The sequence below is a fragment of the Candoia aspera genome, chromosome 15, assembly GCF_035149785.1.
Source record: "Candoia aspera isolate rCanAsp1 chromosome 15, rCanAsp1.hap2, whole genome shotgun sequence".
NCBI classification, from domain to species: domain Eukaryota; kingdom Metazoa; phylum Chordata; class Lepidosauria; order Squamata; family Boidae; genus Candoia; species Candoia aspera.
The window spans coordinates 6,224,471-6,241,194 of NC_086167.1; the positions used below are offsets into that span (position 1 = coordinate 6,224,471).

Here is a 16,724-nt window from a genome sequence, read left to right on the forward strand (position 1 = left end):
GATCTTTTGCAGGTTTGAAAAAGGCAGGTCTCTCCATTTCTCCAGCAGGGGGTCTCAGGAAGTTCCTCTTTAACCAAGAAGAGTCTGGTTGCACTTTTTCCGACTCCTTTTTATTAATAAATAAACACAAAGCAAATAAAATATAAATAAATAAAATGATGCATTAAAAAGCATCAGCTTTCGGGAGCTGCAGCTCTCTTCACCAGATGCCTATGAATCATCTAGCTCGGTGTTTCGCAACCTTGGCATCTTTAAGATGCGTGGACTTCAACTCCCAAAATTCCCCAGCCAGCCTCCGCGGGATCAGCTGTAGTTAAATCACCCAACTCTTTCTTTGAGTGACTGTCCAAGCAGCCCATCAGACCCGGGGGGCGGGCCTTCCCCGCTCCTCCTCTTCCCTCCTCCACGGCTCGCCCAATCCGTCGCGAAAAAGGCGGGGCCCTGCGGAGGGTGCCCGCTGATTGGTCGCGGCCTCCCGGGTATAAAAGCGAGCGGCGGGGGCAGCGCCATTCCTTTTGTTCCACGGAGGTCTCGTGAGGTAGGTCGGCGCTGCAGGCCGCGCGGGCGGGCGGGCTCGCGGCCTACCTCGGCTGGGCCTGATCTCCCTTCTCTCCCCCCTCCAGGGAACGCCGCTGTCTTTAAACCGCCGCCCCGCCGTGCGATCCTTGGGTCACCGCGATGCCCAGGGAAGACCGAGCCACGTGGAAGTCCAACTACTTCCTCAAGATCATCGTGAGTCCCCGGGGGGGGGGGCGGAGGCGGGGGCGCTCCTGAGCACGTGCAGAGCGCCTGGCTGCGGCGGGGACATTTCCTTGGAGGCGCCCCGTCCCTCTGTTATTTCCTGATAATCAGCCAACTAGGAAAATCAATAAAAGAATATATGTAGCTCAGGGTCAAACAAATAAAAGGGTAAAGAACAATAACAGTAACAACAATTTATGGATTAGCCATTGGGCCCCATCGGGATACAAAATATAAAATACAGAAAAACGTAATGCGATTCTAGGTTAGAAAAGAGTAAAAGAAGTAAGTGGAAGAAAATGCAAATCGTATTTCTAGGTCACCCCTACAAGTGACCCCTGTCAGATCAATATGTGTTCTCTAAAAGAGGATATAATAATGACTTAATTTAAATTAATTAATGATTTAACTTAAACTAATGATTGATCAAATTTAAATTAATGGTTGAATTTGAAATAATTTAAATGTTATGTTGTAAAATAGAAAAAGGTTGGACAAAGTAATAATATGGCTAAAATGTTGGGGAGTGGAGGCTGAAAAAGCTTCATGGCAGGCATAGAAGACATTTATGGCTCTGTTCACATGATATTCAAATTAATGGGGGAAAAAAGGCCTGGAAAATTGCATAGTAAAAAGCATGAATGTAACTGGTAACCATTTCAGAAAATGCTAATATTTAAGGCAGTGGTTTTTAAGTGGTTTGGCCCAATTTCCCATTTTTCCTGGTCTGGAATAATGCTGTTCCCCCCACCTCCCAAGAATAAAACCCTGTTCTAAACAAGCATCTCAGCAGCAAATGGATCCTCAAATCAAACAAGTCATTACAGATTGCTTCATTACCCCCAGGATACGCCCAAATTACCCCCAGTTTAAAAACCATTGATTTAAGGGGTGGGAGCCATGAAGGTGTCTGCCTTTCATTGGGAAAAAAAAGTTGACATGCAGTTCATGTCAACGGTCTATTGCTATAATTGTAGATTTAAGATTTTTGTGGGGCGTGGCACTGACTGTAATCCAGTTTTGATGGAGTCTAAAGAATGAAGATACAGCCCAGAAGGATGTAAGCCTGCTTGAAATGTAGTGATTGAACAACAGTTCTTAACATTTCTGTGCATTTCAGCTCAAAAGTATGGCAGTAATGGGATAAGCCCACACCATGTGAGTTAATATTCCAACTTAAGAATTGTATTTTCAATTCTCGCTGGGATTTGTTTGGCTTGTTTGGATCCAGTTGGTGGATATTGTTAAGAACAGAAGTCGCTCTTGCAAGGCTGAACGTAACAGCCTTCTACTGTGACGTGATAGCATTGTGAAGCATAACAGCCCACATCTCCCGAGTTTCAGTGTGCCTCCCACCCAGTTCTGCTCCAAAGTTGCCACTGGATTTTTGAATGGGTCAGAAGAGTCCTGTAGTGTCTGGGTGGACAATAAAAGTAATATTAAGAAATGGATGATGAGCAAGACTTCCAAGTATGTCTGCTTTCCCCGATTGGTTTTCCTCCAGTTGTGTTTGATGCCAGCTTCAACTCTAGCCCAGGCCATGGTGCTCTGTGGTTTGGCATCATAAATTCTTGTCCCACATACCTTGGAAAAAGTCACAAAGAGGCCACCATTTTCTCTGGTATATAAAAGCTAACCTGGTTCTGTATGCGAGATCTGTATCCTTTTAGAACCAAGAATAGCTGCCTCTGAGGTTCTGTGTATTCGGAAATTGTTTATGGAGACGCCTTAAGCAAGATAGCTAACAATGGAGAGCCAGTTGGGTGTAGTGGTGAAGGTGCTGGCTTAGAAACCAGGAGGCATCGAGTTCTAGGCCTCCTTTACCCAGGAAAGCCGGCTGGGTGACTTGGGGCCAGTCCCCCTCTCTCAGCCCAAGAGCCAATCAGGCATGGTTGGAGAGTTCTAGTCCCACCTTAGGCATGAAAGCCAGCTGGGTGACCTTGGGGCCGATGCTCACTCTCAGCCCAACCCACCTCACAGGGTGGTGGTTGTGGGGAAAATAGAAAGTATAAGTGTTAGGTATGTTTGCTGCCTTGAGTTGTGTTTCTCTCACGCTCACACACACATATATAGTGAGATAAAAATGTAATAATCTTACTCTCTTTTAAGAACCTGATTTTGAACATAAATGGGGTAAGGATGACCTGGCTCTTCTGAAGGGATTGGAGTATGTTGGTTCCCTTGAAGTTGGCTGCTTTCCTTTTGCAAAGAAAGGCTGGTGGAAGATGATCACAAATGTGGCTTGAAGACTGACAACCAACGTTTGGCTGAAATGTCATAGATTTTTATCCCTTTCCGTAGCAACTTTTGGACGATTATCCAAAATGTTTCATCGTGGGAGCAGACAATGTTGGCTCCAAGCAGATGCAGCAGATCCGTATGTCCCTGCGCGGGAAGGCTGTTGTCCTCATGGGCAAGAACACCATGATGCGTAAGGCCATCCGGGGCCATCTGGAGAATAACCCTGCTCTGGAAAAGTTAGTGCTGCAAAGCTTTTATGGCTCTCAAACCTTATAAAGGAATTCTTCCTTCTTGTGTCAAGCAGAGAATAGGACTTGATCGACTACAGCAGTGTTTCTCACCCGTGGCAACTTTAAGACATGCGGACTTCAACTCCCAGCATGTTGGCTGGGGAATTCTGGGAATTGAAATCTGCACGTCTTAAAGTGCCACGGTTGAGAAACACTGGCCTACGGGCCCCATCAGCTCATAGGTTTCTTAGTAGGCCAATGCCTCCTACACCAGGATAAAAAAACTTAAAAGACAGTGGGATCTTTCCATTAGCTTGCTGAGGCCTGATGACTATTATATCAGTCTTTTGTGATGATGGTAATTCTAGTTAATTTCTGGGAACCAGATTGGGGAAGGCTGATTTTGTAAGAACCGAGGAAGGTGCTTAGCAGACCGCTGATCCATTTAATTGCAAATGCTTGAGAGGGCTTTGGGGCTGTCTGCTTAAATTGAAAGGGTTTTTTAAATAAGAGAGATGTGCAGATCTTTTTTCAAAAAGATCTACCCTTGCTTGGCTTGGTTCCTCCCCAATATGCAGCTTCTGGCAGATTACTCCAAAGAAGGGCAGCAAAGGATTCCCCTGTTCTATATTGACCTGCCATAGCTCTCCAAGAAAGGATTTTTCCTGGAGACAGGCAAAACATTCTGCATGCAGAGTGGTTAGTTTTGGATGGTCTGTGGTTCAGTCTGGGCATAAACTTGGTTTGCTCCGTAAGTCTCTGGATTTTGCTTCAACCCGGCCCAGAAGCAACCAAAACGTTTGGGGTTTTGGTTCTGTGAAACACCACCCACCCAGAACACTTCCACGTTTTCTGTTAGCTGTCCCCAACTCTGCCTGAATGAAGCAGGGTGTCTGTATCGCAAAACAAGAATTTAGCAACTGACTTGTCTTTCTTTTGACTCTGGTCAGGTGGCCAAATGAGGTTGCCTTTCTGAGCTAGTAAATGAGTTGAAAATTAGCTTTCTCTATTCAAGTTGTCAGGGCACATTTTTCTTTTAAAGGCGCTTGGTGGAACGATGAAACAAATAACCCTGGCTGTGTTTTCAGGCTGCTGCCTCATATCCGTGGAAATGTGGGCTTTGTGTTCACCAAGGAGGATCTGACAGAAATCAGGGATATGCTGTTGGCCAACAAGGTAAATGGAAGCTGAATAGGCATGAAAGCCACTGGGGAATTCTGGGAGTTGAAGTCTACACATCTTAAAGTTGCCAAGGTTGAGAAACACTGCTTTAGATCATGCCCAGAACATCTGTTTACATGCCCTATATCTGAGCATTGTTGCCCTCTGAACATGTATATGCTGGGGAAAAGGTGTTCATGGAAAATTGAGGCAGGGGGAATTCATTTGACTTTTAATGTCCTGCTTGAGGGTGAAGAGAAAAAATGAAATGCAGCCACCCAGTCTCTGCTTCCTTGGAGAAATCAGAATTAAATTAAACTGAATGTTTCAGAGGTGAAGAACCTTGTTGTCTTTCTCAGAAGCTGTTGGTGAATAAGGGTTAATAGTATTCTGACTTGGGAAGTCCAGGAAACTGGGGTGACTATTACTGGAAGCATATAATATATTGATCTGTGAACTAATAAATTAAAAATAAAGGTTTTGGAGGCTAGATAACATATTGGTGGCCCAGGATAAAACTTCTCTCTTGTTATTACCCACAAGATGATAACCGCCCAGAGTCTCCTTTTCGGGAGAGATGGGTGGTAATAGAAATTTGAAAAATAAGATCATAATGTGTGAATGTCTTCCTTGGGGGGCAATTCTGGAGTTTTGAGAAGTGGCTGAAGTTCAGTAGGGCTGTTAATTGTATCACGCAGCCATGAATTGCTCTGTTAGGACCAGGCTGGGTGATCCAGCATCCAGGCTAGCAGTCAAAACCCAGTTGTGGGTGGATTTGGCATTTGCTGCTCTAGCTGTCCTGTCAGTGGGACAAATGGCTCCATTTTCTCAGGAGCTTTGCAAAGGGGTTGGGTTTTTCTTGGCAGAGTGGAGCTGAGGATGGATCCCTGTGTTGTTTTCCTCTCTAGGTACCAGCTGCTGCGCGGGCTGGAGCCATTGCTCCCTGCGACGTTATCGTGCCAGCTCAGAACACCGGCCTGGGCCCGGAGAAGACCTCCTTCTTCCAGGCTTTGGGCATCACCACCAAAATCTCCAGAGGCACTATTGAAATCTTGGTGAGTCCTGAATAGAGCCCCATGTACGTGTATTGGCTAGTCCTGCTGGACTGTGAAGAGAGCTGGTTTGGTGTAGGGGTGAGGTTTCTGGGCTAGGAGCTAGAAACCAGGAGACTTGTGAATTCTAGTCCTCCCTTAGGCGTGAAATCCGGCTGGGTGAGTTTGAGCCAGTCTCTCTCAGCCTTACCCATGTCAGGGTGGTTGTTGGGAGGTGGGAATGCTATCTGCCTTCAGTCATACAGAATAAAAGGCAGGATATAAATCTACCTGTAAATATAGCATCTTTTTGGATTAAAAAGGTCTTTTTTGAAAGCTCTGAAAGAATTAAACTAAAAGGGAAAATACGAAGCAAGCAAAATACTCAGAGACAGTAATAGCCTTAAATAACCAGCCTTGAGCTGGTTGCCTTTCACAACACCCATGTGTTTTCCTTTTCCAGGCTATGCAGCCAGCAGCGTGCAGAGTGTTCTAAATGTAGTTTGAACAGCTCGTACGAACTTAAAAGAGTGGTTTGTTTTATACTGCTGGGAAGATAACACCGGCCAAGTAGATCTAGAATTACGATTCCCTTTGAATATTGCTTATTTTTGAATCCCTAGGATTTCTGAAGACCAGATATTCATTAATTCTGAACTGAATTCACCGCCAGGATGGTGTGACTTTCTGAAATGGTCGTTTTCTGAGTCTCCCCCCAACCCCCTTCTTGTCTCTTAGAGCGACGTGCAGTTAATCAAGACGGGAGACAAAGTGGGTGCCAGCGAAGCCACTCTGCTGAACATGTTGAACATCTCGCCCTTCTCCTTCGGGCTCATCATCCAGCAAGTGTTTGATAATGGCAGCATTTACAACCCGGAAGTTCTGGACATTACCGAGGAAACTTTGCACAAGCGCTTCCTGGAAGTAAGCAAGGCTCTCTGGCTCTGGTGGCGCGTCCCGTGCTTGCCATGGCCTTTGTGAGGGCTGAAAACAGCTGCATGGCGAGAGAGCCGGGTGGTGGAGGGAACCTTTGGGGGTGTTTCATGTGCATGGTGCTTGGTCCTGTTTTGGTTGCCTTTATTTGGCAATAGCTTGAGTTCCAAGATGACACAGGTGACCTTTATCTGAGCTCTTGAGCCGGGGCCCTCCAACCTTGGGGGATGCACATTTCAATCCCGAGAATTTCCTACTGTTTGGGGAGTTGGAATTTCCACACCATTGAAGGGGATCCAACTGGGGAAGAGTGAGCAGGGCTGAATAAGGGATCGGTGAAGGGTACTCTTTTTTTTTTTTTGATGTCTGAGATCCTCCAGAGCTAGATTGCTGCAGTCTCGTCTCTGAAAACCTGAAACCTAATTTCAAAACTGCCGAGCAACATGCAGAGATTTAACTTCAACCATCTCCCCCTCTTTCCAATTGTGTTAACCCAGGGCGGAATAGGAGTGACAGAAAGAGGGATAGGAAAGGCTTTGCCTCCAGGTCAATCGGATGCCCCTTAGAATAATTGTCAATGAATTTGCCATAACCCAGGCCTAAGACTGCACCGAGAGCCAGTTTGGTGTCGTGGTTAAGGCGTGAGGCTAGAAACTGGGAGGCTGTGAGTTCTAGTCCCGCCTTAGGCAGGCACAAAGCCAGCTGGGGAGGCAATGGCAAACCACTTCTGAAAAACCTTGCCAAGAAAACTGCAGGGACTGGTCCAGGCAGTCTCCGAGAATCAGATATTGTTAAAAAAAAAAAAAAAGACTACCAGCTTGTACAGATAGATTTGGAAAGTTGGACTGCACGTGATACAAGGGTGAACCCTAGCCGGGTTTCCCTTCAGTTGCTGCTTGAGCGTGGAGGTCAGAGGAACGCTGAAGGCTGTCCTGCAAATGGGATTTGGAACCTGTGTGCTTTGTCCCTCCCAGGGCGTTCGTAACGTGGCCAGCGTTTGTCTGCAGATCGGCTATCCTACTGTTGCCTCTCTGCCCCACTCCATCATCAATGGGTACAAGCGAGTTCTGGCTGTGGCGGTGGAGACGAACTACTCTTTCCCATTAGCTGAAAAGGTAACCAAGTTTAAGGGTTCTTGACTTCGGGCGTTAGAAGGATTGGGGCCCCCTTTCTGGCAGGCCTGACCTTTTAGAACCTCAAATCAGGAGGCTCTTGTCCTTGAACAAGATTAGTACCCTCCTCATTGCAAGCCCACATAATCCCAGTCGCAGTGGGGGAATTTCCTTTCCCAATATCTCTTTTTGGGTTATTTGTAGATAGATTTATTCTGCTTTTGCAAAGAAAGATCACCCTCCTCTTCAGGATATCCTTGCTGTGAAAACCATACCTGTTTCTGTGATCTGAACCAGAACAGCAACCTTACCTTTGCAGTTAAAAAGACTAGGTGGCCTGAGTACCTCTAGATCAGGGTTTCTCAACCCTGGCAACTTGAAGAAGTGGGGACTTCAACTCCCAGGATTCCCCAGCCAGCATGGTTAGGCAAGTCTGTATAGCAGTGTTTCTCGACCTTGGCAAGTTTAAGATGTGTGAACGCGCTGGCTGCTGGGGAATCCTGGGAGTTGAAGACCACACCGCTTCCAAGTTGCCAGGGTTGAGAAACCCTGATCTAGAAGCAAGTCTGCTGAAGCTAGCTTCCATCCTACTTGAACTGCTTGCTTTTATTCATTTGGGCTTAGTTCCTTGGGCCCACTGGCCGTTAAACATCCTGTACAAAGTCTGGGAAAGCCAGCTGGTTCAGAAACTGCCAGCTGGAGAGGAGTGTTGGGGCATTGGGATACGCCTGAATTTCTGCCGGTTCTTTGCAGGTGAAGGCCTTCCTGGCAGATCCGTCAGCTTTTGCGGCTGCTGCCCCAGCAGTGACTGAAGCTGCTGCGCCTGCTGCAGCAGCCCCGGCCAAAGAGGAGGCCAAGGAAGAATCCGAAGAGTCTGATGAAGACATGGGCTTTGGGCTCTTTGACTAACTGCCTGTTCTAGTCTGAGTAGAGTGGAATTCAAAAGAAATAAATAAAAGTATACTTCTGTACATACCCTTGGAGATGGCTGGTTGGTTCTTCTAAATTGCTTGTGCCTGAGTTAGTCGACAACTGTGGTGGTGTTCGTGTCACTCTGGAGTAGGGTACTCATCATGCTTAATTACAGGTAGTCCTCAACGACCAGAATAAGCACCGGAAAGCTGGTTGTTAAGCAATGTGACTCACCAAGTGACTGGACGACCCTTTTTACGATGGTTGTTAAGCAAATGCAGCTTTCCCAATGGACTTTTTGTTGCTGGTCGCAAATCTTGGATCATGTAACTGCGGGACACTACAACCGGTCATAAATGTGAGCCGGCTGCCAAGTGCCCAAATTGCAATCACGTGACTGCAGGAGTGGTGTGACATTTCCCTAATGCAGCATTTCTCAACCTTGGCAACTTTAAGAGGCATGGACTTCCTCATGCTGGCTGGGGAATTCTGGGAGTTGGAAGTCCATGCCTCTTAAAAGTTGCCGAGGTTGAGAAATACTGCATTAAAGTTGCCAAGGCTGAGAATGTACTTCCATAGCTACAATTAATTTGATGAAAGGTGGTGGCAACTGGTGAAGGGCACATGGGGGTTGAGAAGTTCTGAACGGGGGGGGGGGGCAGACCATTTGGCGATGTCCAGAGTGGATCTTGGACACAGAAGATGAAAGTGAAGGAAACAAAACAATGAGTGCAGAAAGTTAATATTTTAAGTCCCATATGGAAAAAAAAACATGGATGGCTGGAAAGTGGATTCCTTAAAAAAATAGCCAAGCTGGTTTTAAAATGTAAATTACTGCACTACAGAGCTGGTGGAGCTATTTTAATGGGAGGTGTGAAAAGGGCGTGATGGGATGATTAGGACGGGTGCAGGGAGGCGCCCCCCTCCCCAATGGGGGAAAGGGATTTAGCTTCTCTTCCGAGAGAAAACACGGAAACGGGGATTCCCTTCAGAACCACGTCAACCTCAAAGGAAAGCCTCAACGCGCAGGCGCGTTCGTCCTCCCCGTGTCTTTAAGGAACGAGGTCCCCCACACGGTCTCGTGACGCCATCCGCCTGTGCCCAGCGCGCCGGAAGTGGAGCGGAACTGTTTCCGGGACGGAGCCGGCGCGATGGCGGCTGACACGCAGGTGGGTGCTGCTGAAGGCCGGGGCGGTGTGAACGGGAGAGGCCGGGCCAGGACGAGCAGCCACCGCCGCCCGCCTTGGCTCTGTTCCTCGGGCGAGAAGCCGCGCCCTCTCCGCCTGTCCCGGTCTGCTCGCGGTCTGACCCGCAGCGAGCAGCTTCCCGGCTCCGCGCTGGGCCGGTCCTCGGAGGTCCCGGGGGGGTTGCGGAGGGGCGCGGGGAAGCGCTACCCACGGCTCCAAACTCTTTCCTGACGCCCACTGGAGCCTGTGGTCCCCCGGTTCCTGTCACGGCGTCGGTGTATCTATCGGGAGGATGATGGGTTTTGTAGTCCAACAACCCCGGCCGGCTGCGGGGCTGGAGGTCGGTGGGAGAACCTTTCCTGGCTTTTAGAGAAGGGCCTTTTGCAGGTGTTTCTGAAGATGTCAGGCTGTGAAATCATTACGTGGAAAGCAGACACCAGAGAATTTGCCTGTTTAACCTGTGCCCTTCCTTGAAACTCTGGCCGCCCTCCCGTTCTTCAGAATCCGGTTGGGCTTTCTTCTTACATTTTAAAAGAAGCCCTTTCAAGAGTTTATTTTTTTCGGGATAGGTCAAGCACAGACTTGCCTTCCGGCCTGTCCAGTTGTGGAGTCTGGCCAGGATGTTGGGGGTTCACAAACCCAGCTTCAAAACTTTTGTGCTGAAACGACAGCTTGTGTTTTGTGAGACACAGATAGGCAGCCACACTTGGTTGCTGCTGCTGCTGCTAAAGGGTTATCCAAGGAAGCCTGGTCAATGCTATTTAAACTTTCTTTTATTGGGAGTGTAGGATGCAGTAAAGCTAAATGCTCTCAAGCAATAAATAAGCTTCAGGAAAAGATTGTGTTCTAGTTTGGAAATAATTTGACGGCAGGATGTTCAGGACATGGAGTTGTTAAAACGATGTCTTTGTGGTCAATGCAATTCTTGATCACTAGCAAACCAAAACAAAATGAACCTCATCATAGGTTAGGGTGATGCGTGTACTCAATGACTTAGACCAATATCCAGTTTTTATTTCACAGACAGAGCAGGAATCAGGTCTCAGATTGCAGAGCTGTAGGACAACCTCAAACCTCTTTTTCTGCAGCCCCTTCTAGAGCCCTTTCTGAACAATTAGGGCCAGGGTTTCCTGCTGTTTTGAGATGGAATCACTCAAAAGCTGAAGTATACTCTCTAAGAAACACTTAGAATAGTTTAAATTAAAGCCAGGAAAACCTCTGTCATTTCAGAAAATCCTGGGCCCATCTCTTTTGCATTATTAACCCCACCCACTGCGACCCTTAGCATAGAAGAAAGTCACTCCTGTTTACCAAAGGATACCTTCTCCAGGTTTAGTGGATGCATGAACCCAGTATTCCCCATTCATTCTTTCTCTAAAAGGAACCCCATAGGAATTATCTTCTCTGCCCATTGCCCCAAATCTCTATCTTCAATTTAGGTTTCAGAAACACTGAAGAGATTTGCAGTGAAAGTGACCACATCTAGTGTGAAGGAACGTAGAGAAATCCTCAGTGAACTTGGAAGATGCATTACTGGGAAAGGTAATGTGTTGTCAAAATAACACTGAATAGAAAAGAGCTCAATGAGTGGAGGTGTCTTGATCAAATCTAAACCTAAATAGAAGCTATGTGTTTGTGGGGGGGGAGGTGTTTTCGTTGGAATTGCAAGATGTGAAACAAAGCTTCTCTGCCTCTGGGCCATAGCCCCATTCAAAATCTAGTTGCCTAGTGGCTGATACTTGTGACGAAGCTAGAAACTATACATGGCATTAAACATTGTTTCTGATTTTGAGTATTGCTTTTCATTGAGGTACCATGTTAAATTTGGTTTGATCTTTTTCAGATCTGCCAGAAGGTGCAGTGAAGGGCCTCTGTAAGCTTTTCTGCCTCACTCTGCATCGATACAGGTAATTGTGTCAAGCTGGATAGTCTGGAGACTTTGCCCTCTGGTTCAGATAACATTTATTTGATCTGGTGCAGTGTAAGGAAGCAGACAGGTGGTAGTTTTTTAAAGGCTTAGTGATAAGACTTCTTCCCCATTTAAAACTTTCTGCTGTTTTTTTAAACCTCTGTTCTAATTGACCATAAAGTTTCTGTTAGATATTATTTGTGTTTTATTGCATAATACCCAGAGGACTTTTGTAATACAGGGTGCCTAGCCAATTGTATAAATGAGCAAATAAATATATAGTTTTATTTATTTATTTAAAACCCTATTTTTTTCAAGCCATAAATTTTTGGGTAAGGCATTTTAAAAATAATGGGCTAAGATAATAGCCTCACCAGTCTGCCTGCGAAATATACAGTAAATGTGGTTGCTCTGAAAAAGCATTTCTTTTATTTCCTATCTCTAAAACTGCTGCTGCAAAATTGAAGACAAAACAAAGCAGATTCCTGTGAATAAAGAAATAGGTTTTCAGTTCATTGATTAAACTTTAACTGATGATCAGCTGCAATGGCATTGCACAAATTGTTCCTTGCAACTTGCAGAATTCCAGGCCAGCATACAGCTGTTGTGGGTTAATTATGGAAGGTTATTTTTATTCAGAAACTGCAAGGTATAAGCATGTTGGCTCATATTTTGACCCTATCCGAAACAGATGAAAATACGAAACACGGTTCTGTTTACCTCTTTTTAAAATGAATGTTGTGCTTCCTTCAGTATTACAAAAGAAAACCCATACTGAGACTTATATTTTACAATTATAAATATTTATAATTATAAAATATTATCTTCAGTAACCTTTGCTATAGGGGGACGCGGTGGTGCTGCAGGTTAAACTGCTGAGCTTGCCGATCGGAAGGTCGGCGGTTCGAATCCGCGTGACGGGGTGAGCTCCCGTTGCTAGTCCCAGCTCCTGCCAACCTAGCAGTTTGAAAACATGCAAATGTGAGTCAATTAATAGGTACCGCTTCGGTGGGCAGGTAATGGTGTTCCACTTAGTCACGCCGGCCACGTGACCACGGAAGTGTCTACGGACAAACGCCGGCTCTTTGGCTTTGAAACGGAGATGAGCACCGCTCCCTAGAGTAGGACACGACTGGACTTAATGTCAAGGGAAACCTTTACCTAACCTTTGCTATTGAAATAAACATGCAGATTGTTAGGAAAGCTCGACTGAGGACAGGATGCTTCAGAATCCAATTCTGCAGCTCACGATTTCTGCCCTTCCTGTCTCTTAAATACATTTTTTGTTAGAGATGCTGCATCGCACAGAGCCCTCCATACAGCCCTTCGGCAGCTTGCTGAATGCCAGCCGGAAGCAACCGCAAAGAATCTTTTGCACTCCCTGCAGACTTCAGGAATCAGCAGCAAGTCTGGGGGGTCCAGGTGAGAGCTGAGTGCTGTGCAATAACTTCTTTTTGAGCCAGTTTCTGAAACCAGAAGGGCCTGCTCCTCTGATGTCATTTCCAGCTGTTATCATTCTGGAAGCCGCCTCCTCTCTTACGCACTGAAAAGACATTTTAGCAACGGAAGCCCTTGTCTCCTTTTGATGTTGTTACTTCTTTCTGGGGGTGTGTGATGTGATGCAGATGAGATTTCCCCCCCCCCCCATGCTTTAGGAAGCTGCCCAGACAACTGTATGCTTTCCCCCCTCTTGTCCCCAGTTCTGGCTTTTCTTTTCAGATATGGTTTGATTTATATAGAAATGACACTAAGCACATGTTTCACTTCTAAAGGGTGGGAAATCTTTAGGACTGGGAAGGCAACCAATGACTCTCCAGTGGTTGCTGAACTACAACTCTTGATGATTTGGTGGCCTTATAAATCTGTTAAATACTTAAATAACCTCCAAGTGTTCTTCACCACTTGCTGTGCTGGTTGGAACTGCTGGGACTTGTAAGTCAGGAACATGGGTGGGTCCTCAGTCTCTATTTTAACATCCTTATTCGGGGCTCTTATGTCCTAACCAGGATTAGCAGTGGTCTGAATGTAATTCTAAATTTGTACAGGGCAGAGGGAATGGCCTTGAAGGACAGGAGGAAGACCAGCTACTGGGCAAGGATCAGACAAGTGGAGTTTGAACCCATTCTAAGAAACTAATTTGAGAAAACATCTCAGGCCCCTTCCTAGTTCACACAAAGATGAAGTGAGGGAGGGAGAAGCATTCAGACTTACAAGTTTCTACTACTACAGGTAGTCCTTGCTTAACGACCATTGTTTAACAGTGGTTTGGCGATACAACAGGGCTAAAAAAAGTTACTCATGATCTGTTCTTGAAGTTACAACTGTCATCCCCCCCACAGTCACATGATCGTGTTTTGGGCACTTGGCAACTGGCTTGCATTTACGACTGTTTGCAGCATCCCACAGTCACGCGATTGCCATTCGCGACCTTCCCAGCTGGCTTCTGACCCAAAATATCAATTGGAAACAATTGATTCGCTTTACAACCACTGCAATTTACTTTGCAACCATGGTGACTAGCTTTACGACTGCCACAAAAATGTTTGTGAAATCAGGTCCAGTTGTGTGGTGCCTCGCTTAGTGGCTGCAATCCTGGTCCCTAGTGTGGTCGTTAAGCGAGGTCTACCTGTACAGCTGTTACAAGAAAAGTAGTCCTGGCCTATGTGGCATTGGTTTCTTAGTCTGGTCTACCATATAGGGCTGATAAAATTATCTTAGCTATCAAGTGTCCTTTGGATGTGTTGGATTTTATTTGTCTTTGGCCATCATACAAATGGTTGAAGATGCTGTACCAAATCATACAAGGCAGTGGAATGAATTCATGTGGAAAGGTGGTAGACTAAGAGTGTGCATATAGGTAGAGCTGAGGTCCTGTGGCTTACTTTGTAACATTTTTGCTAACTTTCCCATCTTCACCAGCACTGGAAATCCCATGTGATTTGCTAAAACCCTTAGCCAGTCTCCTGTTTTTCCTTTCTGTCATAGCAAGAGCAGTGGATCTGCAGCTTTGCTAGCTCTCTCGTGGACCTGTCTGCTTGTTCGCATCGTCTTCCCAACACATGACAAGAGGCAGGGAGAAACATGGGAGAAGCTAGTAAGAATCCTTGGTTTTGCTGTGTCATTTTACCAGAATCTATCTTGGTCGGATTATTACAATTGTTGCTTTGTCTTCCCAGCTCTCAAGGGATGGAGCACCACAACCTTGTGTGTGTGTGTGGGGGGGGGGGAGAACTTAATTGGGCCCATAAATTGAGCTTTTGTCATAAGGGCTTGAGATACTTTCTGATGGAGTTGTATTCCAAAATGATGGGAGTTGTAGATGATGAGTTTCCTGGTCCAAAACATCTGGAGGGATGATGAGAGTACTACTAGTCCAAAAAGTCTGGAGAAGGTTGAAGTAGACCGGGGCAAGCATCCTTGCTTGATTCAAAATATGACCCTGTGAAAGTGGCTGCTGACCAGGAATGTCAACAAGCTAGAAACTGAGATCAAGGATTGCCAGTGATATCAAATGATCCCAACAGGCATTTTACCTGTCTTTAAACAGGTGGAAGTTCAGTGTTGCCTGCTGTTGGAGATCCTAGGTGGCTCCCGCAAGCCTGTGGTGGATGGGGCCGTGAAGAAATTGAACAGACTGTGGAAAGAGGTGAAGGACATTTTCTGCAAACAGGACCCAAGCTTGATGGTTTCAGTTAGGCTTATCTACCTCATACCTTCTGGATGTGTTGGGATTGCATATCTTGACTGGGCATGGTAGAGATTGTGATCCAACATGTTGGGGTATGGGGCATAGGGGTTGCAGCTCACGAAAGGCTCTTGTCTTTGGCTTCTCCTAAGCAGCTTTTTCTTCCTCTGCAGAATCCTGGGCTGGTGGATCAATATCCCTCCATAATTCTACATTTGGAAGCCAGTCAGGGATATGCGGTCATGCTGGGCCTGCTTGTGCAGTTTTGCACCAATCAGAAAGACCTCAGCACCATCAACAAACACAAGGCAAGTGTGAAAAGACCATTTCGTGCTGGAGAAAGATAGAACGGCGTAGCAAGTTGATAGCAGTGATGTGGGGTGAGACAGTGCCAGGGCTTTGGCTACAGTGGGTAGCTTAACACCCTCTTATCTTGGGAAGAGCCATCTCTTTCTCCCCCATGGCAGTACACTTGGCGCTCAGATTCTGGTGCTTCGTGTCCAAGTGGGAGATTCTGATGCATTATTTTAGGGTTCGTTCAGTTGACGTGGCCCTCCCACTTGCCAAGCAACTCTGGGTGGCTAACGGATTAAAACCATCAGAGTGAAAAACGAAGGGCAATAAAATAACGAGGCACATGGTGCCACGGACAAAACACAGACCTCGTAATTACAGCGAACTCATCAGCCATGCTGGTCCAATGCCTAGGAGAAGAACCAGGTCTTCAAAGCTTTCTTAAAGGGACTATAGAAAGTAATTGGAAGGAAGGCCTTTTAGGGAACCTAGAAGGTAAAGGGGCTCCACCTTCAGTTAATAACTGGAGTGGAGTGGGGCCCTAAGCCACAGCAGAACCGAGCAGTGACATGACCCCGTTGTATCCTGTCCTGTGGTTATAAATAAAGACTGTACAACATTTGTAATTTTCATTGCAAACCCATATTCACTGGCCCTGCTATGAAGTGATGTGCACTGTTGTATGTCAGCATCATAACTCTTTCTACTTGTTCAGGGTGCCCTCCTTGATTTCTACATGAAGACCATCCTGATGAGCAAGACCAAGCCTCATAAACACGTGCTGGTGAGAGAAATCCCTTGAAATCCCCAAATCCTGAGGTTGTGTACTAATTTGCCACATGTAGTCTTGTGGTGGGCGCCATAAGCAGATTTTAGCCAAAGCTTTTGCAGGCTGGCATCCACGTTGCCTGCTGCATCCAGAGCTAAGCTTAGGTAGAATTAAGTAGAAATTCATGTGCGTGTGGAAAAAGAAACTGTAAAGAAGCTTTCACACAGGCATGAAAACAGAAGCGGCCTTTCTATTTTTCTGCAAAGAGAGCTTTGAGGCAGACGTTACTGTAGAGTCATCATCATTTGTAATAGTAATAGAATGATAAAGCATTCGTTCAAATTGATAATGTGCAGACAGGGTTCGCACCCACTTTGTGCCATAATGTGGTTTTGTTTTTGCTTAGCACATCCTGTGAACCCAATCATTCCTGTTCGTGAACCATGGTTTGCAGATTACTGTGATGTAGCAATTCTGGCTTCTTCCACAAACCATGACTTAACACAATGCTAAGCCCAG

At 46.1% G+C, this 16,724-nt stretch overlaps 2 protein-coding genes across 2 annotated transcripts in view; both read left to right on the forward strand.

Annotated features, from left to right (window-relative positions):
* The first annotated feature begins 591 nt into the window (after positions 1 to 591).
* On the forward strand, positions 592 to 8,422 carry RPLP0 (ribosomal protein lateral stalk subunit P0). The gene is made up of 7 exons (XM_063315509.1): positions 592 to 732; positions 3,043 to 3,218; positions 4,301 to 4,388; positions 5,282 to 5,428; positions 6,143 to 6,328; positions 7,312 to 7,452; positions 8,203 to 8,422. Exons 1-7 carry the CDS (start codon positions 679 to 681, stop codon positions 8,356 to 8,358), a joined length of 948 nt encoding a protein of 315 aa, XP_063171579.1. The 5' UTR covers positions 592 to 678; the 3' UTR covers positions 8,359 to 8,422.
* Positions 8,423 to 9,456: 1,034 nt separating this feature from the next.
* Positions 9,457 to 16,724, forward strand: part of GCN1 (GCN1 activator of EIF2AK4) — a 72,613-nt gene continuing 65,345 nt past the window's right edge. The window contains exons 1-8 of the mRNA XM_063315961.1: positions 9,457 to 9,530; positions 10,988 to 11,090; positions 11,392 to 11,455; positions 12,748 to 12,879; positions 14,443 to 14,551; positions 15,005 to 15,103; positions 15,316 to 15,450; positions 16,152 to 16,220. Coding sequence (XP_063172031.1) covers positions 9,513 to 9,530; positions 10,988 to 11,090; positions 11,392 to 11,455; positions 12,748 to 12,879; positions 14,443 to 14,551; positions 15,005 to 15,103; positions 15,316 to 15,450; positions 16,152 to 16,220 — 729 coding nt within the window. The 5' untranslated portion in view covers positions 9,457 to 9,512. The remainder of the gene's footprint in view (positions 9,531 to 10,987; positions 11,091 to 11,391; positions 11,456 to 12,747; positions 12,880 to 14,442; positions 14,552 to 15,004; positions 15,104 to 15,315; positions 15,451 to 16,151; positions 16,221 to 16,724) is intronic.